The sequence below is a fragment of the Parastagonospora nodorum genome, assembly GCF_000146915.1.
Source record: "Parastagonospora nodorum SN15 chromosome Unknown scaffold_17, whole genome shotgun sequence".
In the NCBI taxonomy this organism is placed as follows: domain Eukaryota; kingdom Fungi; phylum Ascomycota; class Dothideomycetes; order Pleosporales; family Phaeosphaeriaceae; genus Parastagonospora; species Parastagonospora nodorum.
This window is the reverse complement of record NW_001884565.1, coordinates 4265-30776: the sequence shown is the minus strand read 5'-3', so window position 1 is coordinate 30776 and position 26512 is coordinate 4265. Positions and strand designations below refer to the sequence as shown.

Here is a 26512-nt window from a genome sequence, read left to right as displayed (position 1 = left end):
GCCCTATCGCATCGTTCATAATACACGATCGATGGCAGCAGAAGGTGCATGTCATGGGAACCAAGCGATGCACTGCCAATTTATTTTAGCGCAGCCGAGCAGCCTCTTTTCCGAGGTCCATCTTCCACCACAACACTTGCACATCGAATCCCGTCATCGTCTTTCAGAACCCACCAGGCGCCGGCAAAATTCGTGTTAGCCCTCACCCGAAGAGAAGAGGTTAAGGTAGCCTAGATGTTCTCAAAAACCTTTGCAGAAATACGCAAGAACATGTTAAAATGGCGTACATCTTCAGGCTCCCTTATAAACTTATGGATGTGCTCCTAAAGACTACTAGATCACTTCACGCATATGCAAATCAGACACGAATCTTGCCGCTGTCTACTGAGCCGCATAGTACTAGCAGCAGTAAAGAATATGCTTAGCAGTCCGAGGAGGCAATGTTGACACTGCAGATGGTTACTCACATGTGAGAGCAAATTATATGCACGGATCTCAGCTTTTCCCCACGCAGCGAAAGTAACTTCGGAGGCGGTGCCGCATCTTACTGTATCTAGGTACGTACGAAGACTGGCATCATCTCCAAAGGACACTCAACGGTCGCAGATTTGCCCCCTTCCCAAGTCCCATCTCCCTCAAGAGCCTTCCATTTAGCCCCGGGCACCTTTGGGAAGTACACGTTTAATCTCGTTTGTCCTTCCTTTAGAACAGGACAACACATATACTTATCTCCGTACATGTACTGTTCCTCAACCTCCCAGCATTGTGCATCTTCTGGAAACTCGTAGAACAGTGTTCTCATGACCGGTGATCCTTTCTCATGGGCCTCTGTCATCAACTTGCGTGTGTAAGACCGCATATCTTCACGAACTTTCATGTACTTCTTGCAGATCTCATACACCTCGGGCCCGTATGACCACACTTCGTTGTCGGCGCCGCTACGGCACGTCGCTCCTCCTGTCGTTCCAACTTGCTTCTGCCGTGGCTCACGATCACCATGAAGGCGCATGACTGGACAAAATGTACCCCACTGGAACCATCTCACAAACAGCTCACGAAACTTTTCATCGTTAGGGTCACCTCCATGGAATCCGCCAATATCGGTTGTCCACCAAGGCAGTCCAGCCATGCCCATGTTCAGACCGGCGGCAAGCTGATCGCGGAAGGATGACCATGAAGATGCTATGTCGCCAGACCAGACAAGCGCACCATACTTCTGAGAGCCAGCCCATGCGCATCGTAGCAAGTTGACTATGTTCTTCTGTCCTTCATTGGCCATTCCTTCGTAAAACGTTCTCGCGTATTCCCGCGGGTAGATGTTGCCAATGGCAACATTGGGTCCCAAATGGTAGCGGTAATTCTCGAAGTCGTATACGCGGTATTCGGGTTCAGCTTCATCTAGCCAGAATACCTTAATGCCTTTAGAGTAGTAATTCTTCTTCGCCTTGTTCCAAACGTAGTCGCGCGAACCTGGATTTGTTGGGTCAAAATGGATTGTACTTCCTTGGAAAGTCATAGCGATTCGAACGCCTCGCTCAGTCCTGATGAGATAGCCGTTCTCAAGCATTTCGCTGAAATTCTCCGATCTCTTGTCAACTGTCGGCCAAATCGAGACCATGAGCTCAATGCCCATGTCCTTCAGCTCTTTCACCATGGCGTCGGCGTCTGGCCAATATGTCTCATCAAATCTCCAGTCTCCTTGCGTGGGCCAGTGGAAGAAGTCAACAACGATCAGGTCAATAGGCAGCTCTCGGCGTTTGTATTCTCGAGCTATCTTCAGAAGCTCCTCCTGAGTCTGGTAACGTAACTTGCACTGCCAAAAGCCCAGGCCATACTCTGGCATCATGGGCACTTTTCCAGTCGCAGAAGCATACTCTTCGACTATTTGCGCAGGTGTATCGCCAGCGACTACCCAATAGTCTAGAGCCTTGGTGGAAAGTGCTTCAAAGCTCATGACATTCTTGCCAAATACAGCATTGCCGATGGAAGGGTTGTTCCACAACAGACCGTAACCGAGCGACGAAACAGCGAAGGGAACGCTAGCTTGACTGTTGCGATGCGCGAGCTCCAGCTGAGTTCCTTTGATGTCCAAGAAAGGCTGCTGATACTGGCCCATGCCATATATCTTCTCTTTTGGGTCGAGACTCTCGAAACGCGCCGTGAGACGGTAGTCTCCTCCGTGATTGGGCTTGAACTCTCGGCCTTCCACTTCTAACGCAGAGCACTTTGGATCAGTGATATCGCGACGATTGCGAGCATATTCTTCCAGCAATAGCTTCCCTTTGCTGTTCCAGACAGTTATTTTGCCCCTTTTCGTGATGCTGACTTTGATTCTCCCATTGATCAGTATAGCAGAAGCGTCTTCGACGTCGACTTGAGGTTTCCTTTTTGGCGGTTCTAGCAGAGCCCAGTTTTCTTCGGGCATAGTCGACATCATGGTCGAACGGATTCGCACGGAGTTCTCTCCCCAAGGCTCAATCCAGAGCTTTTCTGCATCATGCGTATACACGATGCGATCATCTTTGCTGGATAACATGATAGCTGGAGGGCTGGCCAACGTGGTAATCACCGAAAAGTACGGAGGAAGTGAGAAGTCGGGAACTCGACGGTGACGTAGATCAGGACAATATGGAAGAGAAGATAGTGATCTCTAGTTACTGCCCATGTGTCTATATGTTCTGCGAGCACAGAGTCTTATCATGAGGTTAATGCTCACGTCACCCCCGCCCCTCCCGCCACTGATTGTGCTGCAGATTGAGCTCATTGACATGCAGCACGGGTTGCCCCGTCAAGCTCCATCGGCCTGTCGAGCGCTACCCCACCGGAGAGCCAAGTGGCACTAAGAACCCCCACCGGAGCTCGTAACACTCACGAACTTTCTGCCACAGGGGTTCCCCGCAATTGCCTTTCCACGAGTTGGCAGACCGGTCTGATTGGGGAAGGAATCCCTTGAATTCTTCCGACAGTGCGGGGTGAACGGTGATGTCGTATGGGTACCTAGGAAGCGTAGCATCGGGCCAAGTGGTTACCCCGGAATTCTACCTAGAGAGTTACCCCCTTAGATCCCTGTCTCCGTCCTCAACCTCATCAGCTGCGTCACTTCAGAGATGCGTCTGACTATCAACTTGCCTAATGGCGATGGTATGGGACGGAGCAAAGTATACGTACGATGGATCATTAAGGCAAGGTAGTTGGCTGACGCCAGCGGTCGAATATTTAAAGACATGCAAGCTTCTGTTTGTTTTGACCTTGTATTTCTATCGCGAATTCACTAGCACGGTCTGAGCCAAGCATTCTTACGTAGCTTAGTAGCCATGATTATCCCGTCTGCCTTGGTCTTTTTGCTCTCCGGCATACATAGCACCGGAGCTGTTAGCATTCGGCAAACGTCGAACGGTGTCGCAACTGTCAATCTAGCGGAGACATATGGTCCGGCAAAGTCTTTGGCAAGTGGCTGGATTTACGGCTTCCCCGACAATGGCACCGATGCCGACTTCTCGATCCCGGAGCATTTCGTACGAGACGTAAAATTCCATAGTACTAGGGCGGGCGGTGCCCAGATTCCTGTAAGTCAACTGATATAACCAAAGTTTGCAGGCATTGATTTTACCATAGGCCAAAGGATGGGTCACAAGCCTGGAAGACTACATTGGTCGCTTTAATTCTACATTGTCCAATTATCGCACCACGCGCCATTACGGTGGCGATTTCATCTTGTTGATACATGACCTCTGGGGAGCAGATGGCGGCAGTATCTCGACGTTCCCTGGCGACAACGGCAACTGGAGCTTGGCTGATGTATTCTTCCAACGACTCAAGAATGACCTTGTTGAGAATGATATGCTTGACGGCCTTGTTCTCGACCTCTGGAACGAGCCAGACATCTCTAACTTCTGGGCCCGCTCTTGGCCTCAGTACCTCGAGGTAAGTTGTGGACATTCAAAATTTGTGTGACGCATTAACGATATTGCTAGTACTGGGTTCGATCGTATAATTTCTTCAGGTAAGTCTAGAATCATAGCCTACCCAACACATGAATGACACCGCTCACAGGAAGGAAATGGCTGGCACACTGATCAGTGGGCCTTCCATGGCGGCCTCACCCAAGCCTGACAACACTAACTGGACGGCTTGGCTGGCCAAAGCTGCAGAAACCCAAACAGTTCCTGACATTTACGCTTGGCATCAAATTGGGACGTGGTCCAGACAAGGTAAGAAGTTCCGGGTATGAAGTAGGTGCATTGATCAGACGGAGTTGATCAATGATGCTAGTCTAACGCATTTTGACAAGGCACCTACTTAGTATCGGACTGTTAATTAAATGAATTACGCTAACAAAACGCAGTATGTACATCTTGCCTTCATCAATCCAAAATCAATACTCTAAAAGCGTGAATCCTTGCTAACTACCAACGCCGGCTGAAGCCCGACGAGACCGTGCCGGACTTTAAAGCTATGAAAGCTGTTCACAGCCTCCCCGATCTACCTATCGACGTTAATGAGTATGCCGACAGACCAGAACAAAACCCAGCCAACTCAGTATACTACATCGCCCAACACGAGCGCCATAATCTTCGAGCTCTGCGAGCAAACTGGGGTTCCGGAAGTGACTTGCACGACTATCTCGCCAACTTGCTATACAAAGACAACGGCGGATACTACCCGAATGGCGAGTGGCATTTGTACAAATATTACGCACAGATGGAAGGTGATCGCATAACCACTACTGCTTCTGCTGATCGACGCTTCGACGTTTTCGCAGTCAAATCTGCATCTACGGTCAAGATCATCGCTGGCACTAGAACCATAAACGCGCCATACGAGATCCGCATATCAGGAATGCAGAGTCTTGGTCTCCCAGAACAGGGATCCGTTTCTGCAAACGTCGTTCGTTTTGACTGGGCGGGAGATCAAGGGCGTATTGAGGGCCCTGTCGCGCTAGGCCAAACTTCTTTCTCATACAGCGGGGATACTGTAAGACACCTGGATTGATGGATCGATGCACTATTGCTTTGCTAATTTTGTCCAGCTCACGATATTGGTGGACCAACCAAACAATGCCACTGCTTTTGCATATGAGTTCGAGATCTAAATAACGACATCACTTGCCTGCGATCTTTCAAGCACTACGTGTAGCCTGATCCACATCGGGAGATATGCAGGAGAATCTCAAACACACGATCACTTTTTTTTATGTGCTATCGTTGCTTGATATCATCAGGGAATCAGTCATACGAGGGAGACACATGTATAAAACGGCCCTAAGCCATGAGCTCATGTCGTTGGCGTCCAAACAAAATGGTCTGCAAAGCTGATAGCAAATCAAGCTGATTCAAATTACGTGCATGGTTCAAGAACTGTTGCGAGGTCATTGCTCCGTCAAAGAATGTCGACAGAGGCATTAAAGGCCTGGGATCCATGGATATTCAGGTGGTATCACTTGCTGTGCACACCAGGTGTCGCAATAATTCGTGCGCGCTCGGCCTGAAAGCCCTTGGTTTCTTAAAAGTTCAATGTATCCTAATTTACTTCAGCTTCTTTTCTAAAACTGTATTACGTGATAATAATCTATTGAGGCTGTTCAGACTTGTATATAAAATAACAGCTGTTCTCTGATAGTAGATTGAACGAGTTATTACTGCATCTGGAGCGCATCTGATTCACGATGATTAAGCGCACAGTTTGGGAGGAGGCGTTTTTGGATGTGTTGGTTGGCTTCCGCTGTCGGACTCTTATAGGGTGGGTGTATGCCTCGCCGGCTAATGTGTTCCGCGTCACGATGGATCGTGACAGACCTATCTTGAGTACCCACATCTACAGGACTGCACAGTTCCCTCTAAAACTATATCTCGTAGCTTGTAGCTTATTATCTAACAGCATTGGTATTCGAAGGGCTCATGTAGCATAACAGGAACGTCGCATTACCTCGTGATTTTACTTCCAGGTGGCTTTGCCCTGGGATGCTCACTAAACTAACGTGCAACGACTTAGGAGTGTCTATACCAGTGTAATTTGTGTCCTTCATTGGTGGAAATTCTTCACCACCATGCAGTATCACTATAAATTTTACGTTACCTGCTCTATGCCTAGATATCTAGCGCCGTAATGTCACCTAGGGTGGCAGTTCGTAACATTTCTACATCAAGATAAACGACATGTTATTCTCAAGACCTGTGCGTATTATCGCACTCCTACTCACAGCTGTAGGAGCAAACACTGCAGTCATTCAAAGTAACGCTGGCATATTCCATGGGCGATATCTCCCTGAGTTCGAACAGGACATCTTCTTGGGTATAAAATATGCAGCACAACCTCCCCGCTTTGCGCCATCGACTCCTGCGATAGATACACCTCATGAGCACTTCAATGTCACGCAATATGGCACTGACTGTACCGGCTATGGACTCGATACTAATCTGCTCGTCCAACAAAGATGGACAAAGCTTGGAGAGGACTGCCTCCATCTAAACATCATTAAGCCTAAGACGAACGAGACGAGGATGCCCGTTCTCCTCTGGATATACGGGGGCGGGTGGCAGCAAGGAGCGACGAGTGACCCACGGCAAGCTTTCCACTTCCAACTTCAGAACAATATACTGACATCAAAGCCTTGCTCAGGTATAACATGAGCTACATTGTCCGTGAATCAGTCTTGAACAACAAACCGATCATTGGCGTATCCATAAACTATCGAATGGCTGCATTTGGTTTCTTGTATAGTAAAGAGATTGCCGGAACTGGAAACCAAAACTTAGGCCTTAGAGACCAACGAATAGCCCTGCGTTGGGTTAACAGCCATATTTCGGCCTTTGGTGGAGATCCAGAGAAAGTGACGCTATGGGGAGAGAGCGCTGGGGCATACAGTGTTGGTGACCACATCAACGCATATGACGGTGACAATGAAGGATTGTTCCGCGCGGCGATCTTGGAAAGTGGCGGCGCTGTCGGTCCACCCTTGAACGGAACTGATTGGTATCAGCATATGTACGATAACCTGACCGCCTCCGTGGGGTGCTCGGGCGGGAATGACACATTGCAATGTCTTCGCGAGGTGCCTTATCAAGATATTGCACCATATGGCTACCATGGTCTTGAGTGGTTTCATGTAATTGATAAATCCCTGATTCCACGACATGGTCAGGAAAGCCTCATGCAGGGCAAATTTGCGAAAATACCCATCATTTTAGGAACAAATACGGACGAAGGGTTTGGTGTGCTGGGTGTCAATACGGACGAGCAAGCTGTGGAACAACTGCTTACTTCAAAGAGATGGAATGTCGACGAAAAGGAAGCTAGGAAGTTATTGCAGCTTTATCCGAATGACCCGACGCTAGGACAACCATACGGATGGAGCGATAGAACCTGGCCTGAGAACGGAGCACAGTGGAAGCGTTACCAGAGCATTGCGACGGATCTGACCATGTTCGCACCACGAAGGCTGTTGGCAGAAAAGATGAGCGAGCATGTTAAGAATGTTTACAGTTATCGCTGGGATGCACCTAAGTGGAATAATACACCAGGTATGATTGGTATTAATCACTTCTCAGAGGTCAGTCTAATGCGGATTGAAAAAAGTAAAGCTTACAAAGAATAGATACCGTTTGTGTTTGGCAACACGCAGCAAAACATTACGCCACTTGGAAACGACCCAACGACCATTGCGCTTTCGCGGACAGTGATGAGAATGTGGACGTCTTTCGCCTATGATCTTGATCCGAATGGACATAATGGTGAGCTCAGACATACAAACAGTACGAAATTGTTCTGACCTCGTTTTTAGTCGCTGGGCTGCCTGAATGGCCACAATACATCAATAGATCGGCCAACTTTGTGTTCCGCTTAGACAAGAGTTATGTCGAAGACGATTGCGATCGAGTGGAAGGCGTCGCGTTCATCAACACAATTTTGACGTGAGGATACAGGGTCCGATATCATTAGAAGGGACATTAAACAGCAATGAACGCGGATGCGGGAGGAAGGACATGAGTGAATGAAAGAATATGTTGCTCAAGTCTGTCAACCCCGTAATTTGATAGAGCGGCTGCGACTATGGCTTCTATGTATGTACAACTAGCCAGAAGAATATATACAATCTGAAAGTAGGGCGCGCCATTGGCATGAGTGAGATGACCGTACCAACTCCCTTAGCGGGAGACACAGCCGTTGGCAGAGTCCTCGAGGAAGATACCACCGTAAATCTGGCCCTCGTTGAGGTTAGGAGACTGGTAACCAGCGTTGGCCACATCGGAAGTTCCAGTGGGCTTCTTGAGCATGCCGAGCTGGAATTGGCCACCTCCGGCAATGTTGACGGTCTTGTTGGTCACGACTTCGGACAGCTCGGAGTTTCCAATGGAGTAGTAGATGGAAACTTGGCTGTTGTCACTGTCAGTCATAATCTTACGAAAGAGACAAGGGTAAGGTACTCACTTCTGGTTGTAGTCAAGCTTGACGGCGAAGTTCTGCCAGTTCCTCTGGTCGATACCAACAGACCACAGGAAGTTGCCGCTGCGGTCAAGAATCTTGAAGTTGCTCTTGTCTGCGTCAGACTTGCCGATGAGCGAGCCTGTCTGGAACTGGATCTGGTTCGCTGAGTAGTCGGCAGTCTCGTGCCACACGTTGAGGTACTCGTGGGTCAGGTTCAAGGGCCTAGCCTGGTCCTGCTTTACGCTCCAGTGTAGCGTCTTGACACCCTTGCCGCCCTCGCCATCAGGCGCGTCCTTGGCGAACTGGAGGCCTGCGCGGCGGAATCCATTCTGCTTCTGGAAGATCGACTTGTCCGAGATGGTAACCTCGACAGCCTTGAACTTGTTACCGTCAAAGCGAGAGGCGTCCTTGGGGAACTGGAGGATCTGGCTCCAAGTCAAGTTGTTGCCCTTGACGTAGTCGGGGTTGAACAAAGCGTTGCTGGTATCGAAAGAGGTGGGTGTGCTATTGACCGGGACACGACCATCGAAGACGACGGTGCACTTGACTTCGGCGCGGGCATACTTGTGGGGCGCTGCGAGTACGGTGCTCGCTACAGCGGCGAGCGAAAAGAGGGTCTGAGTGTACATTTTGCTGATGAAGGAGAGACTGAGTTGGAAGCTTTTCGTGTGCTTTCAACATGATGTGCGATGCGTGGCTATTTTATAGGGAAGATACGCCATAGTCGTTCTTCTTCGGTGCTATCCAGCTTCAAGCCTTCCCTAATTGCATATGGCGTCCCGGCTTTTCTTGGTGGGCTCGCTGTTCCTTCATTTAGGTGAGTGGCCCCGACCGGGCTCGCGAAGAAGATGGCGGCCAATCAGACATCCGAGGAACGGCTATGGAACCTTCCATAGTGGCCCCGGCGACGTTAAAGCAAGGCCGGCTTAATATACTTGACGACACTTATTGTATTTACTGTACATAGGGCTGCGAGTAATGGCTGAATTTGAATCTGGGGTAAAGTGTTCAACTCCCGAACGGTCCGGCGCTCCGATCTCGTCGACCTGGAAGTGGGTGCGCACGTTCTGGACAAGTTCTGTAGGTTGCGAGCCCTGGAGGCGATCATGTTCATGCGCGGGGTGTGGGATCCAGCGATTGGCCCGGGTCGAAGTGCTGATCGAGCAATGGTGAACTACAAGCTACAAGCACCTAGGTAATGATTGCGACGTGTTCTCGTTGGCAAACACAACATTTAGCGCTGTCAGTTGGGCAATGGAATAGTACCGTAGTGTCGAGGCCAAGCGGTGTGATTACCGTGATTACCACCGAGCAAAGGTTGGGTTGTGAAAAGGGACCGAATAGCCCCTGGCTCAAACACAAGGGACGGTGCGCAGAACGCATGGAAAGATGTAAACTTTCCGGACCTCACACGATGAGAATAGCTTGTTTGTGAAGTAAGGTTTGCTTATGAAGTTAATAATTATATTGCTTGATGCATGAAAGAATCTAGGGTATCTCGATACGCTCTCTGCGCAAATAGGTATGATCCAACGACAACAACGCATACCAACGCCGCCTCGCACTTGCTCGGTAATGCTCCACAGTCTAGACACCAGAATAAAGTACTCAAGAATTGCCACGATGCAAATAAACCTCCGAAAGTAATGAACTCTTCGCGCTTACTGAGACCTCACAAGAGCGACACAGGCGAAACATGCTAGCGCCACAAGAGTCCCGGTCACTTGAGGTTTTCGGACAAACCGCATGACTCGGTCGTTTGGCGTGCTCGAATCGACGGCGTGCGTGCTGGTCTTGGCGGCTCTATGAGGCACCGATTGTTCCTCAGCTGCTACTTTACTTCCACCAACACGATCGATTACCGGAGCGGTCCCGGTGGCAACCATGTCGTCCAACTCTTGCACCAGACTTGCGCAAAGCCGAAAAATGTTCTTGGCCTCCTCGATGATGTCTACGCGCTGGTCCGGTGTGAAGAGTGCCTCCGCGGCCGCAAGCTGTGCCTTGAACTCCATCTTGATATCTTCCCCATCAAATTGACCGGGAAAATGCCAAAGGGACAGGACACGTTCAGGTAGCTGAAAGATGGTCGACTTGTCGTCCTCTTTGCTTGCTTGCCAGAAGTCGGGACCAGCCTTCAGCAGTTCGGCACGTATCCAACGGCCACCGGAAAAGACAGCCATGTAAAAACACCAGGCATAGCTGATCAAGGTCCATGGCTTCTCATGCACAGCCTTCCGGATATGTGTGCAGAAGTCGGCGACTTTGTCTCCAGGATACTGCGCCAGAACAACCTCGAGGTCTGTTGGGTGGAGGTCCATTAGGTGTTCCAGGTCCCTCTTTACGCGTGCCGACCGCATCAGCCCCCGAGGCCTGACTGTCTGTAACAAGGCAAGGATTTGTGGCGATGGCGGGGTCGGTGCGCCGAGGGTAGATGTGAAGAGCGAAGGCGAGTCATAGGGATTTACGAGGAGATAGGATAGCAGTGGGGATGATGGCGGAGAGGCGAGAGAGGGGTCATTCGCGGGTGGCTGGGGACTGTGGTCGCGCAAGAGGTCGGCCCAGAGCGATTCAAAGGTCAGGAAGATGTGCGCAAAGTGGAGGAGCCCAGTCGTGTAGAGCGTCGGGTCGGAAGCGTGTGGTGGCAGCGCGAGCGGAAGGCGGCTCGTTATGAGGCGGTTGAGGGTGGTGTGAAGGTTGCTGGCACACGGTATCAGTATCACATGTGCAAGTGCTTCGAGGTACGTACCGTGTCGCAATGTTGATCTCAGTAGACAGAGGAACGGGAGGCTGGTCCATGACCTTCTCCTCCTCGGGCGCCGTGCCCTGGCCTCGTTCTAACATTGGCGGGTGGTACAGGTGTGGCGGCGTGGCAGTATCAATATTGTGGTGCTTGCAAGTTCAAAAGAGCGAAAACATGCAGCAACACAGCAGGACAAAGACGATATATTTCCAAAGCTAGATGCACGCGCTTGCTTCACGCGCTCAGCAGCCAGATAGTCGTCGGTGGCCTCTCCGTTCACATGGACGGACAGGCGAGGCTTCACTCAGTGGGGACGGGGACATGGCAGCAGGCTACCGATGCGATCTAGATGCCGGTCCGTGGCGTCTAGTATGACGCCATGCGCAGGGGTTGCGCCGATGGTTCGCAGTGACAGGAAACATGATGAAGGCAGGTGTCTCGAGCAGCGACTCAATTGAAAGCAGAATGTTCACGTTTGTGTGGATAAGAGTGTGACGTGACGATCATGCGGGTACCTCCCGCGGCTGACCGACTCCATTGCGCCCCGAGATGCGCCCCGAGATGCGCCCGTCGTGGGCCGTTTGCGTCAGCCTTACACAATCCACGATGCGCGCGCTGAGCTTGGCCTCGTGATTTGTCGCTGCGATTCAGTCCCGTCATCATCATGAACAGAGGTATATATACATATATTCGACTGTGAACCCCCAGCCATGTGGCCTTTACTCGAACATCCGACGGGCGGCTGACAGCATCGGGTTGCGCGTGGTGTTTCGTCAGCTGTCTTCTCGCACTTCACTACTCCCGAGGTCCTGCCGACCAGCACGTGACGCAACCCTGATAGTGTTCCAAAGATTAGCCGCGTTGTGATAAGGCGTGCGCTTGACGATAAGCTCCATTTGCCGAGCGCGTAGCTCACCCTACGTCAATAACGGCCCTCACGAGCAAACACGTTCCAACGCGACATTTGAATGTGACTGCTCCTTAGACGAGCTTCATTGCAATTCCTCCCGACTGCCTGTGCTCGCACTGCCGCAACCATGACCACACGCGGCCAATTTAACACCAAGAACCCGACCATCAAGCGCATATGTAAAGCTGTCCTCTTCGAGCTATGCGAGGCCAACTGACCGATTATAGTGAAGGAAGCATCTGAGCTCTCTGTATCGCCCTCAGCAGACTATCACGCCGAACCCCAGGAAACTAACCTCTTCGAGTGGTCAGTCGCACGTGTATAGAGCATGTGCAAGCTCCAGCTTATGTCCCACGTAGGCACTTTACAATTCGCGGTCCACCGGCACCGTCGCCCTATGCTGGCGGCATCTACCACGGTCGCATCATCCTCCCGCCCCAGTACCCCCTCCGACCGCCCGCCTTCCGCTTCCTCACTCCCACTGGCCGCTTTGAGGTGAACCGCGAGATCTGTTTGAGCATATCGGGCCATCATGAGGAGACGTGGCAGCCGGCATGGGGCGTTCGGACTGCCCTCGTGGCCATACGAAGCTTCATGGACACGGATGCAAAGGGCCAGGTCGGCGGCATAGAGTGTAGCAAAGAAGCGAGAGAGAAAATGGCCAAGGAGAGCGGTGCCTGGAAATGCCCCGCTTGCGCAAAGAGCAACGCGGACATCATGAATGGAGAGGGAAGAGCTTGTCCAAGACATGGAAGAGAAAGAAGGCAAGCGAAAAGAGGAAGTCGTTCCAGACGAGCTAAGGCTTGCATACCGTGATGAGCTGGGAAGCAAGGGCGAACCAAGCGGGGAGGTAAACGCTGTGGATACGCCATCTCACTCCGCATCGTCTACAGCGCCGACGGCCAAGACAACGACAGGGTCTTCTATTGACACAGCTACGTCCTCGGCGACCCCATCGAGGACACAGACAGCCCAAGCAACAGCAGTAGCAGTACAGCCCCCAGCACAACCGTTACAACCACTGCGACCCTTGCAACCAGTACAGCCTAACACGGATCGCTCGCTTGCTCTAATTGACACCTTCATCTATGGCATCGTCGCTGCTTTGCTGTTCATGGTGCTCAAAAGATTCGCCTAATCGCCCTCGGCAATACTCCAGTTATGGAACCTCTTAGGAAAATTCTAGCCATGGCAAGTGCAGTTTCGTGTCCGTTTTCTTTTTCCTTTAGAACCACGTCATGAAGAGCGATGGAGTTAAGGTGTTCTTTGCTCGACTCCCGGACTTGGGCAATGCCCTTCTCCAGCTTCCATATTCCTCATGCTTTCTCATAAAGCCCAACACAGTAGTTCCCGATGTCAATTCAGTCTTCTCTGGTGACATCACGTGCATCATGTTGTGATTACATCTTCTTCTCGATCTCATCATGTCTCCCTCTGCGGTTCATGCCGCCTTGCTGCACTGGTCGGACATGAGCTGTACAAGATGCTCTCACTTGAATATCAAGCATGCTAACGTGACGCTGACGCAAGACTTGACGCAAGACTCGAGGCACCAGCGTGAGGGAAAATGGGTATTGTAATTGCCCCCAAGGCCGCGAAGTGCGGATCGGCTAAGAAGCGATCTCAGGATGATACTTACTAAACACATCGGGAGCAAGAGTGGGAAGCCGTGGTTCTCATGTGTCGCGCATGTATATCTAGTACGTCTCTTTATGGGCCCGTCCTTTCACTGCCCCATAACACAGCTGTGTCCTGCACCATGTGGACAACAGCTCCGCGCCAGCTTTTCTTTCCGCTTTCACTTCTACTACCTCCATTGGCCACCAGCCACCTCGCTTGTTTCTATGGTTGGTCTCAAATGCTTGGCAACTTTCTCCCACTACTTTGCCAGTCAACCGCTTTGATTTCTCGCCAAACAACCACCGACCCTCAACTACAAATTCGAGGATCCCACTAACCACAGCTTCCAACGGCACCTTGTGTCCTAAATGCGTTCACTCACGACTCGAGAAAGCCGACCCGATACCATGGGTTTCAGAGCACTGTTCTTTGGAAAAGCATCTGCCTCCGCGATCGACCTGGACCTACAGAAGGTCCCTCAAGCTGAGCACAGCGAGGCTCGCGTAGCGCACAAGCGTAGCAAATCAGATCGCCTCTTTTCTGTCATCCTCAAGGCTCTCCATGCTCACAATGGCGAGCTCGATGCTCAGCCCATAGCTGCGACAACCGCTCAGCCGACCGCTACGACAACCTCTCCTGCGCCGCTGCCGACGGAAATCTACCGCTTCCAGTCGCCTGCCGGTCGAAACCAACCTGGCTCTGACGCTGGAGTCCTCTCGCCATCTCCAACAGCTGAGTCTGGATGCTCATTTGCGGGCGCAGATCAAGACTACAACAAGTCTACTATTTCCGCATCGCCCATTACCTCACCCACCACAACACCCTTCGGATCTTCACCCATAGACGTGAAGCAGAGGAACATCATTTCGACCGACTCGACATCTCCAAGCTCTCCACCCACTACAGCTGATTCTGGGTGTTCGCCCATAGCATCTGCTGATACCCCACCTACGACACCTGGTCCCAGCATGTCCAAGGACGGCAAATGTTGGCCCCATGAAACCAGCTCTGCTACCGAGTACGAGTCTGCCCTTGATGGTATGCGCGACGCAGCAGAGATACTCGCACGGCGCCATGCTGTTATCAAAAAGAAGGATGAGAAGGAAATTGCACGCAAGAAGAGCTTCACGAACGTCCTTACCAAGAAACGACTTCGAAGTCCAAAATCAAGCCCCAAGGACGGACCTACAAACAGCGCTCAGGGAAGCCCTCGTGTCGCCAAGTTGCCTGCTCACGTTGCCCATCCTTCGCACCCGCAACGCAAGCAGCCTGAGACCGCTCAAGACGCGTGTGACGCCTTACAGCGCCGTCGAATCCTTCAACACCTATCTTATCAGGGAGCAGGTGGCTGTGAAGAAGCCATCACCGCTCTTGAAGAGCTCAACGCTCACTACATGTTGCAGGCGCGTCACCAGGGTACCATCAATGGCATTCCTGACCTCATCCTAAACTTTGACGGCATACACATTCGTGCAAGCAAGCTGGGAACAGCAGAGCAAACTTGGGTCTCCCGATTTAATGCTGTTCGTAAGCTTCAATTGCTCGCAGACCGAAAGCAACTAGGCCAAGAGGACTTTGAGCATATCGGCGATCAGCTCTTTCCCGGTGATGCCGATCACATTCTGAAGCCGGAGCACTTTGAGATATTCGTCATAGGCCTTGGCCTCGAGGGGATAATCACTGTTGCTGAAGCCAAACGTATAGCAGACCTGCAGCCCTCGATCCAGGAATACGAAGCTGGCGCACGTTGGACGGGCAAGCAGAGTGAGAGCCAACAACAGAAAGGTCACAACATCTCTACGCTAGCCATTTTCGACATCCCCAAGGAAGTCAAGCGCAGCGCGGCCACGTATTCGGCTCACCCTCTGACGTCCAAGAAGACGGACCTGTACTACTACCTTCGCATCCTCGTCGAAGCCGCCGTGTACGACCAGAAGTTCTGGAAAGGCTACTTCTTCCCCAACGCGCGTTCCAGGGTCAAGTCGTTCTTCCAGGCCAGCTTGGCTCAACAGCAGGGTCTACCCATCACACCTAACTTGTCCGACTACACACGTCCCTGGACATACCGCGAGCGCCGTCTACTCGAGCGCGGCCAGATTATCTGCAGTCTCCTTGACTCATTCGACAATGGCACGCTGACCGACTTTGGTATCATCCGCGCGGTGCGCAGCTCGTTCATTCGCCTTCCCGGCCAAGGTTACTGGGACGCAGAAGAACTGTCCACGTACCTCTATCACCGTGTCGTCGACAGTGGGCTCAAGCTCAGCATGATCCCCAACATACTGGCGCTTCACCACGACTACGACACTGCGGCCCAGAAGGGCGGATCTCGCATGCAGATAATCAAGGAGTTGGAGCAACAGATGAGGCAGTTCAAGGAAGAGGAGGAGCAGCGACTTGGCGAGATTGAAGTGTCACTTGAGACATTTGCCGAGATGAAGAAGAAGGAGTTGGGTCGATGGCAGCGGTTCAAGAAGAGCCTGAAGAACGCGTTCGGCAAGGAGCAGGTGGTAGCGCCGTTTGACCCTTTTGCTGAAGTTTGAGGCTGAGAGGGAGCCTGTGGAGTTGGATCTTCCGTTGTCAGCATTGCGTTTGTTCTTGCATTTCGGTTCACTCAGCATGCTTCTGTTATTGCATCTCGGAGTTGCGTTTGGCTCTACATTGTCAGCATGCTTTTTTTTTTTGGAATTCAGAGTTTGTTGTCTCTTCTTGCCCTTGACAGGTCTTGTTTTGACCAGGAGTTGGGGATGATGCGCAAAGGAGATACCCAGGGTAGAACAGGGAAGCAAAGAGCTTCTCTCATCCCAGCGTCGACCAAGGAGTCGAGTTTGAAGTAGTGTTGTATTTGATTAAGTTTTACACGAAATTTGCATCTATGAATATGGTGATGACAACATGTCTCGCTCTATACCCCGGTCAAGTCCTTTGTCGGAAGAGTATGCTATGCCTCGCAGTCCTCCATTCGTAATCGCATTTGTCACCAACGGCCGTCTAAGTGAAGAGGCCATCTCTTTCGTCCCTACCCTATCCAAGTGTGATATGAGAGTATCCAGAACGCCATGCATGAATGTGCCTTAATGACGACCACAACGCCGCCCTGTACATCGCGAATATGCGGAAGACGACGAATGCTCAATGGACCGTGGGAGTCAGCCATGTAGCCTCGACACAGCCCTCGTAAAATAGGCGCTCGCCCTTTTCTCCCTCGGCACCAAAGCCCAGTTTCCGCAGTGTGCCTGTGTCCCAGCCTGACACGAATTCGCCCTGGCCTCCATTCTCTCGGTCAACGGAGTTGCCTAGCTTGATAAAGTCGGCATGCCGGCAGACAGTCTGGGAGAAAGACCACTGCAGACAGTTGGGGTCGTTGGCGCATTCGGAGCCGCAGGAGCCGGCGTTGCGATGGGCGGGGCGGTCATTGGGCACGGGTGCGGTGGACAGGTTATCCCACCATTCGCGGGAGGGGCCTTGGGAGAGGAAGGAATGTGTGTACGAGAGGAGGGAGGAGTAGGTGAAAGGTTTCTGTTGTGTGTCAGTGTGTGGGCAGTGTAAATTTGCGGTAGCGAGACTCACTGTGTTGAAGGGCCGCGTGCGCTCCCACTTCCACAGATTCTCCATCTGCTCAGGCTTGAGCTGGTGCAGCGAGAGCAGGGGGTAGCACCAGCGCTCGCGGGTGGTCTCGATGTCCTTGAGCTGGTAGCTGGAGAAGGTGGGGTGCAGGGCGGCCATCTTGACGCCGGTGGCGTTCTGGATGGCGTAGGACAGGACGGCGTCGCCGCGAGCCTCCTCCTTGACCCAGTCCTCGTAGCGGTAGCTCAGGCGACTCTCGCGGGGGATGTCGAGGGCGGAGGCCGTCTTGGGCGGGATGAGCTTCTTCATCAGGCCGTGGGAGAGGACGAAGCCGGCGCCGCCATAGGCAAAGTAGCGGCCGTCGCTGCCCTTGTGCGGCTCGCCCAGGTAGTGGGGCGAGGCGGCGTCGAGCTGGCTGAGCAGGCGGAACAGCGTGTCCCAGAAGAAGTAGACGTCGGACTCGAGGAAGACGAACCACTTGGCCTTGGGGTTCGCCGTGTAGGCCTTGTCGACCATGGGCAGGTACTTGAAGCGGTCCAGCTTGAAGCTGCGCTGCGACTCCTTGACCGTCTCGCCCTCGGTGTGGGCCTTCTTCTGCTCGACATAGGCCTGGAAGTCGAGATTGTTGGCTTCGTACGTCTTGGGCAGCTCGGCGAGGATGTCGATGACGTGGCGGTCGCCCAATCGCTCCTCGCGGTCGCCGACAATGATGAGGTTGGTGATGCAGCTCGACACGGTGCTAAGGTGGGCCTTGGTGGCCGAGCCCTCGCCCGACGACACCTTGAGCACGACCTGGATCTCGTCCAGCAGGTCCTTGGGGAAGTTTTGGCAGTAGTCGAGCTCGATGCTGTTTGCGCTCTTGGTCTCGAGCGGCGGGAAGAAGGACTTGGTCTTGGCCTTGTGCACCGGCGGCGGGTCGCCTGGCCGCGCGCTGCGGCGGTGCGTCAGCGTGTAGAGGAAGAAGAAGAGCAGCAGCGCGGGGAAGAGGAATCGCCACGGCCGGCGCGCCAGGCGGCCTCCCAGCAGCTTGAGCATCGTGGGTTGTCGTGGGATGGGACGGGACGGGACGGCGACGCGGACGGGTTACGATGTCGACGAGGCGGGCACGTGGAAACGGACACGGAAACGGAAACGGAAACGGAAACGGGTAGCTGTGTCGCGGCACATTGGACGACGGCGCGTGGGCAATGGGCTGGCGTCTCTTTTCAAGCTTGTCGGGAGAGTCTCTCAGTTCTGTCCAGTGTCCACCTCGCCGCGAACCCTGGGCGGAGCAAGCGTCGACTAACATTCAGCTCCTGAGCGGTGCGCTAGCCACATGCATGGAAGCGGTCCACCGGCGCCCGTGGCGCTTGCTCTTCCCCGATGCAGCCTGACGTGACCTCCACCCCCGACGACACTGCATCACTCTTCATCGCCCTCCTGCTTCTGCTTCCAAGTCGTCACGGACCAGATATCCCAGTCTTGTTCAAAATACACGTCGTATTCCGAATCTCCCTCGACGTCTGACGAGTCAGGCAGCGCGTTAATCTCTTCGTCACTCATCAAAGGACGACCAGCTGAGCACCATGCATCTTCCTGCAAGTGTTGATGGTTGAGTAAGAGTTGTGGCAGAGAGAGAGAGGCTCGCCCGGCCCAAACAGCATTCTGGAATAGCATGCTATAGCAAACGCCGATGTCGTTGAATGAAAGATGAAGATGCATGCAGGCCGCCGTGATCATTGGGCATGCACACAATTGGCATATGGTGCAAGCGTGGTGATTAGTGGGGTGAGAACAGGCAACTACCAGCCATGAAAGTACGCACTTGTATCACCAAGATTACAAACTTTTCATGTATCTTGGAGATGCTTGATCCCGATCTCCGAGAATATCTCATGCATCACGTGAAACTAGCGTGCCAAGTTCCTAGCTCCTCGCAGTCGATATATATGTCAATCCTGTCTGTCCCTCCTCTCCTCCCTCATTTTTCTCCAGCAACAGTACTGCCTTCTCAACAGTCGATCAGCTTTGACATGATATGTGATCCATTAGGGCTCATCCTTCTCCTTCTTCCTAAAGTTACTCAATCTACGAGTTGCCGGGCTTTTGGCATTGGCTGGCAAGTGTGCGAAGATTGCGCTATGGTGTGACCGATGAGGGTTTTCTCTCAGGAACGCATCAACGCAATTGCCAGAGATCATGTGCTGATCGGAGAGCTGGAACTCTCTGGCCTCACGCTCGACCGTGTACTGTTGCGACTGTCTGATCAGATTTCTGTTACGGCAGACACTCTGGCTGATACTGTCAGGACGTCAAGCGTGGTGATGTCCATCACTGTCTCATACTGCTACTCAGGCCTGCGTCGCTCACTAAAACTTTCTCGAAGCTATGCAGCAGGATATTACATTTCGCAGATTTCACTAGACTGATGACAGGCTCACTCACTCGCGCATCTTGTTCAGGGACGCGATTCATGCTTTGGTGTCACATAAAGCTTGCTTCAGCGGACCCTTTTTTTATTGAGCTTGCGCCTATCGGCAGGATCTTAAGGAAGACAACATTGCGCATTGCACTTACATGAGCATCTCTTGACGGTTCAGATACAGCCCGCACTTTTATACGTGCATGCTCAAGTCAGTACCGAAGCGCACTTTGCTCTACCTAAATCATGGCTTAGACTAGCTGCGAAAGTTCACACGCATTGAAGTCCGACGTGAAACAGATATCGCAAGCGATGACGAAGCGTGTTGGGCGTGAACTTCTGTCCTGATAACTTGCGCGTTACGCTTGCATGCCTTGCTACCGGGTCTCATTCCTTCCTAGTCTTTGGCCATCTAGCAGAGCCAACGGCTAAACTATAACAGACAGGAATGGACTACAAGCTCTTAAAGCCCTCATTCTTTTCCATAGGAGCTAGCGAAATGCGGTATGTTGTGTCGCTATAGAAATACTCTCGATAACATGTTCACGACTCTTTGGTAAGTCTCTCAACTCCTCTATCAGGTGCAAATTCCCTGCAAAGTGCAAATCATGGTGTCGTGCCGACAGCTATTCCTCTTGTTGTTTCCTTTGTTCTTGACTACCGGAACCGCACATCCCGGTAATGCTACACAAGCTTGTCAATTCTTACAATATATTCTACCAGGACGCATCTTCCTTCCAGGAACACCTACATATGAGAGTTCTATTACCTCCTATGCATTTCTAGGAACGCGCCTCCGGCCTATCTGTCTTGCCCGACCTCAAGTATCGATTGATGTCGTCACTATCATCAAAACACTCAGCGCTTTCCATGATGTTGCTTTTGCAATTCGAAGTGGAGGCCATAACACCAACATAGGTAAAGACTTGAAGAGATGCCTATGATTGCTGGTACTGATAGTGGCAGGATTCGCTGACATTGAGCATGGCATAACCATTGATCTAAGCAATATGGACAGCGTTCAGTTGGATCAATCCGCTGGCATCGTATCAGTTGGCCCCGGAGCCAGGTGGCAGAAAGTGTACGATGCTCTCGATCCCTATCAATTGTCCTTTCAAGGTGGCAGGAATGGAAAGGTTGGAGTGGCTGGCTTTCTACTTGGAGGTACGGACTCCCGACTCGTATTTGCTTTACGATCACGCACTGAAATTCCGACGTATAGGAGGCATCGGATTCTTCTCACCAGAGCGAGGCTGGGCCTGTGACTATGTAGTCAACTTCGAAGTTGTCCTTTCCAGTGGAGTGATCGTAAATGCGAACTCGAAATCCCACCCTGATCTCTTCGCCGCGCTGAAGGGTGGGCAGAATAACTTCGGCGTTGTAACGAAATTACAGCTGAGAACGTTTCCGCAACCTCCTTTGTGGGGTGGCGTTGTCATATACTCAAACTCGACGGACGAAGAGCTACTCGATGCAGTTGTCGACTTCAAGAACCCAGCACGTTTCGACCCGTACGCTATGTTTACATTCGGATTTGTGTACGACGCCACTCTCCGAGCTTTTACGGCCAACATCGCCATGTACCATGCCAGGCCTAGCATCGTTAACGGTAGTGCACTGGAAACATTTGCTAAGATACAGCCTCAAATTTTCAACTCGATACGCATAGATTCTCCGGGATCCTTCGCTGGAGAAAAGATATCACCGGTCGTCAAACAATACTAGTAAGTTCGTCCGTCTCGATGTCACCATCGCCATACATGTTGTCAGGTACGCAGCCGTTGACTGAAGGGTTTTCAAGTATGCATTGGGCCACAAACACCATCGTGGTATCTCGCACCGCTCTCAGCCGTATACAAACTCTGTTCCGAGAAACGTCGATTACTCTGGCCGATAGCTATCTTTCCGCGAACCTCACGGTAGCGATTTCGATCCAGTCCGTCCCAGCGACAGCTCCATCTTCTAACCCAAACATCCTAGGCTTTGCAGCGGGTTCAGAAGCGGAGAAAAGACTTCTAAATATCGGGCTCGCAATACAATACGAAGATCCTGCAGCAACTGCAGGCCTCGATATAGCGACGAAAAGACTTGCTGCGCAAATCGACCAGATCGCTATCGAAGAGGGCGTGTATGATGCGCATTTGTACATGAATTATGCAGGAAGCTGGCAGAATGTTCTGGGCGGATACGGTCAAGAGAGCTTAGTAGTACTACGAGAGGTTTCTTCGAGGTACGATAAGAGTAGAATGTTTCAGAGACAGGTAATAGGCGGGTTCAAGCTATAGCATGCCTTAGTAGGCGAGGTGGATGCACCTAGATAGCGACTGAGAATCACGTAGCTATAGAGCACTATTTAGATAGCACATCAGGCTCTATGCTTGGATCGGAGATAAATGATCTTATGCAATCTACCCTGGGCTGGTCGAGCAGACCTGACGGCGAGCGAGCGTAAAAGCGCGATTAAAGAAACACTACCAGACAAGCATGTTTGCTAAACGAGACCTTATTTATAGAAATACAACTTCACTAGAATTACGTTACAGTACAAAGTGCAGAAGATTAATACTTAGAGTCAATTTAGTCTAATAGCTGTAATTAATAGCTATGCTTTACTGCTAAACCTCTTAACTGCTATCTTAGAGTCTATGCCTATACTATTTAAGGTTTAGATTTAAGATAGCATAAACTTATTATATCTATCTCTAATAGAAATTTATCTTACTTCTTATTACCTAGTTTAAATATTCTAGAGTATAGATATTAGATAATATAACGTTGTTAGATACTAGATGCATAGTAATAACGAAAATAAGAGTATATTATCCTATAAGACTAGAGATAAATCGCTACTAAGCTATAGTAGCAATTAATAGATATTTATACCTAAAGCTTAGTTAGCTTTAGGCTAGCAAATAGGTATAGATAACTTATATATAGGTATAAGTTAGAGTATAGTTAAGTATAGATTAACTTAGATTAAGTTAGCGCTAAGACTATATAAGTTAGAGTTAAGTATTATATAATAAAGTTAAGTCTAGGTTAAGTTATCCTACTATAAAGTTAAGTTATAGTTAAGTTTTAAAGTATCTAATAAGTTATAAGTAAACTAAGCTTATTTTAGAAGATATATATATTATTTATCTTATATAATTATTATGTTAATTCTAGAAAGATATATATATTATTTATCTTATGCAATTATTATATTATATTTTTAGTTAAGATAGTAAATATTATAATTAATATAAGAAATATATTATTTACTAACTATACTATTATTATACTTCTTTATTATACTTATTAGCGTAGTATAATAGCTTTATTTATTTCTATAGTAGCTAGGCATAATATAAAGAAGTACTAGAGCTTTATTATATAATATATATATTATTATCTCTATCTTTCTCTATACTACTTTAATATATACTTTTATCTTTATTTAGCATATAAATAGAAAAATAGTAATATAAGAAGATTATCTATCTTCTTATTTAGTAGCAGAGTATTATCTGCTAGAGATAGAGAAAAGTAATAAGTTACTTATTACTAAGAGAGTAAGTATAATTAAATTCTTCTCTATCTTAATATCTATATATCTTTTTTTATTTATTATCTTATACTTAAGAATTATAATATCTTAGATAGACTAGGCGTTTAGTCTATGCTAGCAATCTCTAATTATTTTCTTTATAGTATTAAATACTTATTTTATGCTAACTTATATAATCTATACTACTAGTATATTCTTAGTAACTTAAGTAAGCTAAGAATATAAACTTTTATTTAATTTTTACTATGCTAGTACGTTAATGCTATTCTTATTATTAAGAGGCTTAATTATAAGCATTATAAGATAAAATTCTCTCTTATCTTATATAGATAGAGGCTTATCTTCTATAGTAGCTAAGAAGCTACTAAATAGTAACTATAAAAGTAATAGTAGCTTATAAAACTACTTTAAAGATAATTATTATAAGTTATTTATTAGTATAAGCGTAAAAGTTCTTACTAGTAAAGTATTATAGCATTTAAGATATTATAGAAATAGTTCTTAGTAAGTATATTTATAGTATAGCTCTTATAATAAGTTCTAGCACTATAGTAAGTTAGTACTATAATAAAATAGCATAATAAATATACCTTATATACTATAAGCTTCTTACCTAGATCTAATATAGTTACTATATTAAAAATAACCTCTCTCTTATTAGCTATTTAAGAATAATACTTCTTTAGTTTCTTTTAACTCTTTTCTGCAGTAGCTCTAACAACGTCTAGCTATAGAGTACTATTTACCTTAACGCTATTCTCCTCTAGGCTAGATTTAATATTATCCTAGAAAATTAAATAGCTAGTTATATATAAGCTATATATTATTAACTTAAGGCGCGTTGTTTATTAGAAAGTAGTAGGTAATATAAAGATAAATAACTACTACTCTCTATAAATAGAAAGATAGCTATTAAGTAATAATAGATAACTATAAAAATAGTTATATAATACTTACAATAGTAGCAAATAATAGACGATAGGTAAAATATCGAATTAGAGGTACTATCTAACTCTAGAGATAGCTATAGTATATATAATACTATTGTATCTAACTATAGCTAGTACTATCCTAGCTCTGCTATACTAAAATCTAAGGTTTAGAACTCTAATATTAATTTCTAATAATTTATAATAATTAATAAGCTCTAATAGCTTATAAATCTCTTATTAGATTATAAATCTCTTAGACTAGTAAAATAGCTTATACTAGCAGTTCTTAGAATAGAGCTAAAATACTAGCTAGTACTAATTAGTATAGACTAGTAACTACTAATATAAGCTCTAGTAAACTAACTTTACTAGTTTACTATTACCTTGCATTCTAAATAGATAAGCCTAATTAATACTAGCTAAAACTAGATTTTAGGCTAAATACAGAGAATAACGAAATATAGGCAAATAGAGCAGAAAGAAGAAAAGAGAGATAACTAAGCTAATACTAAAGCTATTAATAAGCTTATTTAACTTCTAGAATAAGATAGTAATATATATTTTATATATATTACTATAATAATTCTTTATATGCCCTCTAAAGTTAAATAGCTTATTAAAAAGTTATTTTTTATTTTTATACTTAGAAGCTTTTAAAGCTAACTAGTAATATAGTTTATAAGTAAGCGCTATACCTAAGTAAGCGCTGCAGTCTTCTTACTAAAATAACTGCATAATATTAATACGTAATATCTTAATAATAATAGACTTATAGAACCTATACTAAAGCTAACATATAGCTTACTATCTCTAATATATAACTATAGCAGATAGAAAAGTCTCTAACGCGCTAAGAAGATCTATAATATACTAGAATAAATAATTTAATAATAATATAATAGAAAGCGCTCTTAATATAACTATAAGCTAAACTTAAAGCGCCTAATAAAACTAGAAGAGAAGGTAATTATAGAGCGTATACTTAAGTATTCTATACGTAGTCTACCTATCTTAAAGGCTAATATATAAGATATAGCTAATAGACTAATTAGAGAGCATACTAGCAAGCTTATTAGCAAGAACTAAGTTAATAACTTTATTAAGCATACTCTTAAGCTATAAATATACTAGAGCTATTTATATAATTACTAGTAAGCTATCTATAAGAACTTAGTAATTATTTAGCTCTAGTTTATACTAGTTTAGAGTATAAAGAAGAAGTATAAGGTTATAGATAAGAATATATATAACTTTAATAAGTCTAGCTTCTTAATAAGTAAAATATCCTCTTAGCTTATAGTAATAAGTTTAGAGAAGCTTAGAAAGGCAAAGAAGCTCTAGCTTAGTAATTATAAGTAAGTTATACTAGTATAAGGTATTAGCATAATAGAGAAAGTAATTTTACTTTTTCTTATCTTTATAAGCAAAGTTCTTATCTTAAACTAGTTTTATAACCTTCTATATAACTAATTTATTTAAGTTAGCTCTACTAGCTAAATAAATAATAATTTAGCGCTTACTTAGCTTAAATACTTTAACTTCTATATATATCTTATTAGCAGTATATAAGCTGCTTATTATTAATAGCTATAAGAGCTATTATATAGTAGAATTCTAGAAATACTATAAAGAGAAGAAGATTATTACTCTCTATATACCTACGCACTTATTATATCTTCTATAGCTACTTAATATTACTTATTTCTTACTATTAAAGCGTGCGTATAGTAATAGCATCTTAGCCTTAGTATATAGTTATATCTACTATATTAATAAGAAAACCTTTCTACTAGCCTTTAAAGCTACTTTTAAGAAGATATTTATAGCAAAGAACGTTTATATAGAGTTTTAAGATACTAGCTTAGTTCTATATAACCTAGAGATAGTATTATTAAAGCTTAATATATGCCTCTATACTCTACTATTAACTACTATTAAGAATAGTGCTTAGTAAGCAAAGATACTATATAACGCTTATAAGATAGAGGTATAGAGTACGCTTATTTAATAGAGAGTATAAAACTATATAAGTTCTATAGTAAAGTTAATAGATAAAAAGATTATATAGCTAAGTAAAGGCGCTTAGTAGATAGTATATAATATAATATTAATATAAAAAGAAATAAGCTACTTTTAAGACGCTATAGAAGCAATAATAAAGTATAAGGCATATAAATAATAATATATATAAGTAGAGAAAACCTTAATAGTTAGTAAGATATTAGACTTAATTACTATAATAGCAGAGAACTATTATAATAATAGTAATAGACTATTAAAGAGAGTACGCATAGAAAGGCGCTACAGCACTTATAGTAAGACTAGATATAATTCAACGGTCTATAAAGTAGAGATAGAGAATATAGAA

The 26512-nt window shown here is 47.2% G+C and overlaps 10 protein-coding genes across 10 annotated transcripts; 5 read left to right on the top strand and 5 right to left on the bottom strand.

The window, feature by feature from the left end:
• Positions 1 to 486: 486 nt before the first annotated feature.
• On the bottom strand, positions 487 to 2536 carry SNOG_10386 (hypothetical protein; the record flags this gene model as incomplete). Its single annotated transcript, XM_001800606.1, has 1 exon — positions 487 to 2536. The coding sequence occupies one exon, from the start codon at positions 2534 to 2536 to the stop codon at positions 554 to 556; it is 1983 nt and encodes a 660-aa protein (XP_001800658.1). The 3' UTR covers positions 487 to 553.
• A 778-nt stretch (positions 2537 to 3314) lies between these two features.
• On the top strand, positions 3315 to 5177 carry SNOG_10385 (hypothetical protein; the record flags this gene model as incomplete). Its single annotated transcript, XM_001800605.1, has 5 exons — positions 3315 to 3566; positions 3616 to 3914; positions 4054 to 4225; positions 4426 to 4974; positions 5030 to 5177. The coding sequence occupies 5 exons, from the start codon at positions 3315 to 3317 to the stop codon at positions 5090 to 5092; spliced, it is 1335 nt and encodes a 444-aa protein (XP_001800657.1). The 3' UTR covers positions 5093 to 5177.
• A 1448-nt stretch (positions 5178 to 6625) lies between these two features.
• Positions 6626 to 7914, top strand: SNOG_10383 (hypothetical protein; the record flags this gene model as incomplete). The annotated part of the gene is made up of 3 exons (XM_001800604.1): positions 6626 to 7549; positions 7595 to 7730; positions 7781 to 7914. The coding sequence occupies 3 exons, from the start codon at positions 6626 to 6628 to the stop codon at positions 7912 to 7914; spliced, it is 1194 nt and encodes a 397-aa protein (XP_001800656.1).
• A 230-nt stretch (positions 7915 to 8144) lies between these two features.
• Positions 8145 to 9053, bottom strand: SNOG_10382 (hypothetical protein; the record flags this gene model as incomplete). Its single annotated transcript, XM_001800603.1, has 2 exons — positions 8145 to 8382; positions 8428 to 9053. 2 exons carry the CDS (start codon positions 9051 to 9053, stop codon positions 8145 to 8147), a joined length of 864 nt encoding a protein of 287 aa, XP_001800655.1.
• A 1032-nt stretch (positions 9054 to 10085) lies between these two features.
• Positions 10086 to 11265, bottom strand: SNOG_10381 (hypothetical protein; the record flags this gene model as incomplete). Its single annotated transcript, XM_001800602.1, has 2 exons — positions 10086 to 11121; positions 11171 to 11265. 2 exons carry the CDS (start codon positions 11263 to 11265, stop codon positions 10086 to 10088), a joined length of 1131 nt encoding a protein of 376 aa, XP_001800654.1.
• Positions 11266 to 12201: 936 nt separating this feature from the next.
• SNOG_10380 (hypothetical protein) lies at positions 12202 to 13438 on the top strand (the record flags this gene model as incomplete). The annotated part of the gene is made up of 4 exons (XM_001800601.1): positions 12202 to 12253; positions 12302 to 12380; positions 12434 to 12747; positions 12809 to 13438. The coding sequence occupies 4 exons, from the start codon at positions 12202 to 12204 to the stop codon at positions 13210 to 13212; spliced, it is 849 nt and encodes a 282-aa protein (XP_001800653.1). The 3' UTR covers positions 13213 to 13438.
• A 663-nt stretch (positions 13439 to 14101) lies between these two features.
• SNOG_10379 (hypothetical protein) lies at positions 14102 to 16237 on the top strand (the record flags this gene model as incomplete). Its single annotated transcript, XM_001800600.1, has 1 exon — positions 14102 to 16237. The coding sequence occupies one exon, from the start codon at positions 14102 to 14104 to the stop codon at positions 16235 to 16237; it is 2136 nt and encodes a 711-aa protein (XP_001800652.1).
• A 589-nt stretch (positions 16238 to 16826) lies between these two features.
• SNOG_10378 (hypothetical protein) lies at positions 16827 to 18296 on the bottom strand (the record flags this gene model as incomplete). The annotated part of the gene is made up of 2 exons (XM_001800599.1): positions 16827 to 17213; positions 17265 to 18296. 2 exons carry the CDS (start codon positions 18294 to 18296, stop codon positions 16827 to 16829), a joined length of 1419 nt encoding a protein of 472 aa, XP_001800651.1.
• A 992-nt stretch (positions 18297 to 19288) lies between these two features.
• On the bottom strand, positions 19289 to 19715 carry SNOG_10377 (hypothetical protein; the record flags this gene model as incomplete). The annotated part of the gene is made up of 2 exons (XM_001800598.1): positions 19289 to 19489; positions 19686 to 19715. The coding sequence occupies 2 exons, from the start codon at positions 19713 to 19715 to the stop codon at positions 19289 to 19291; spliced, it is 231 nt and encodes a 76-aa protein (XP_001800650.1).
• A 957-nt stretch (positions 19716 to 20672) lies between these two features.
• Positions 20673 to 22114, top strand: SNOG_10376 (hypothetical protein; the record flags this gene model as incomplete). The annotated part of the gene is made up of 4 exons (XM_001800597.1): positions 20673 to 20826; positions 20936 to 21386; positions 21560 to 21892; positions 22024 to 22114. 4 exons carry the CDS (start codon positions 20673 to 20675, stop codon positions 22112 to 22114), a joined length of 1029 nt encoding a protein of 342 aa, XP_001800649.1.
• Positions 22115 to 26512: the final 4398 nt, after the last annotated feature.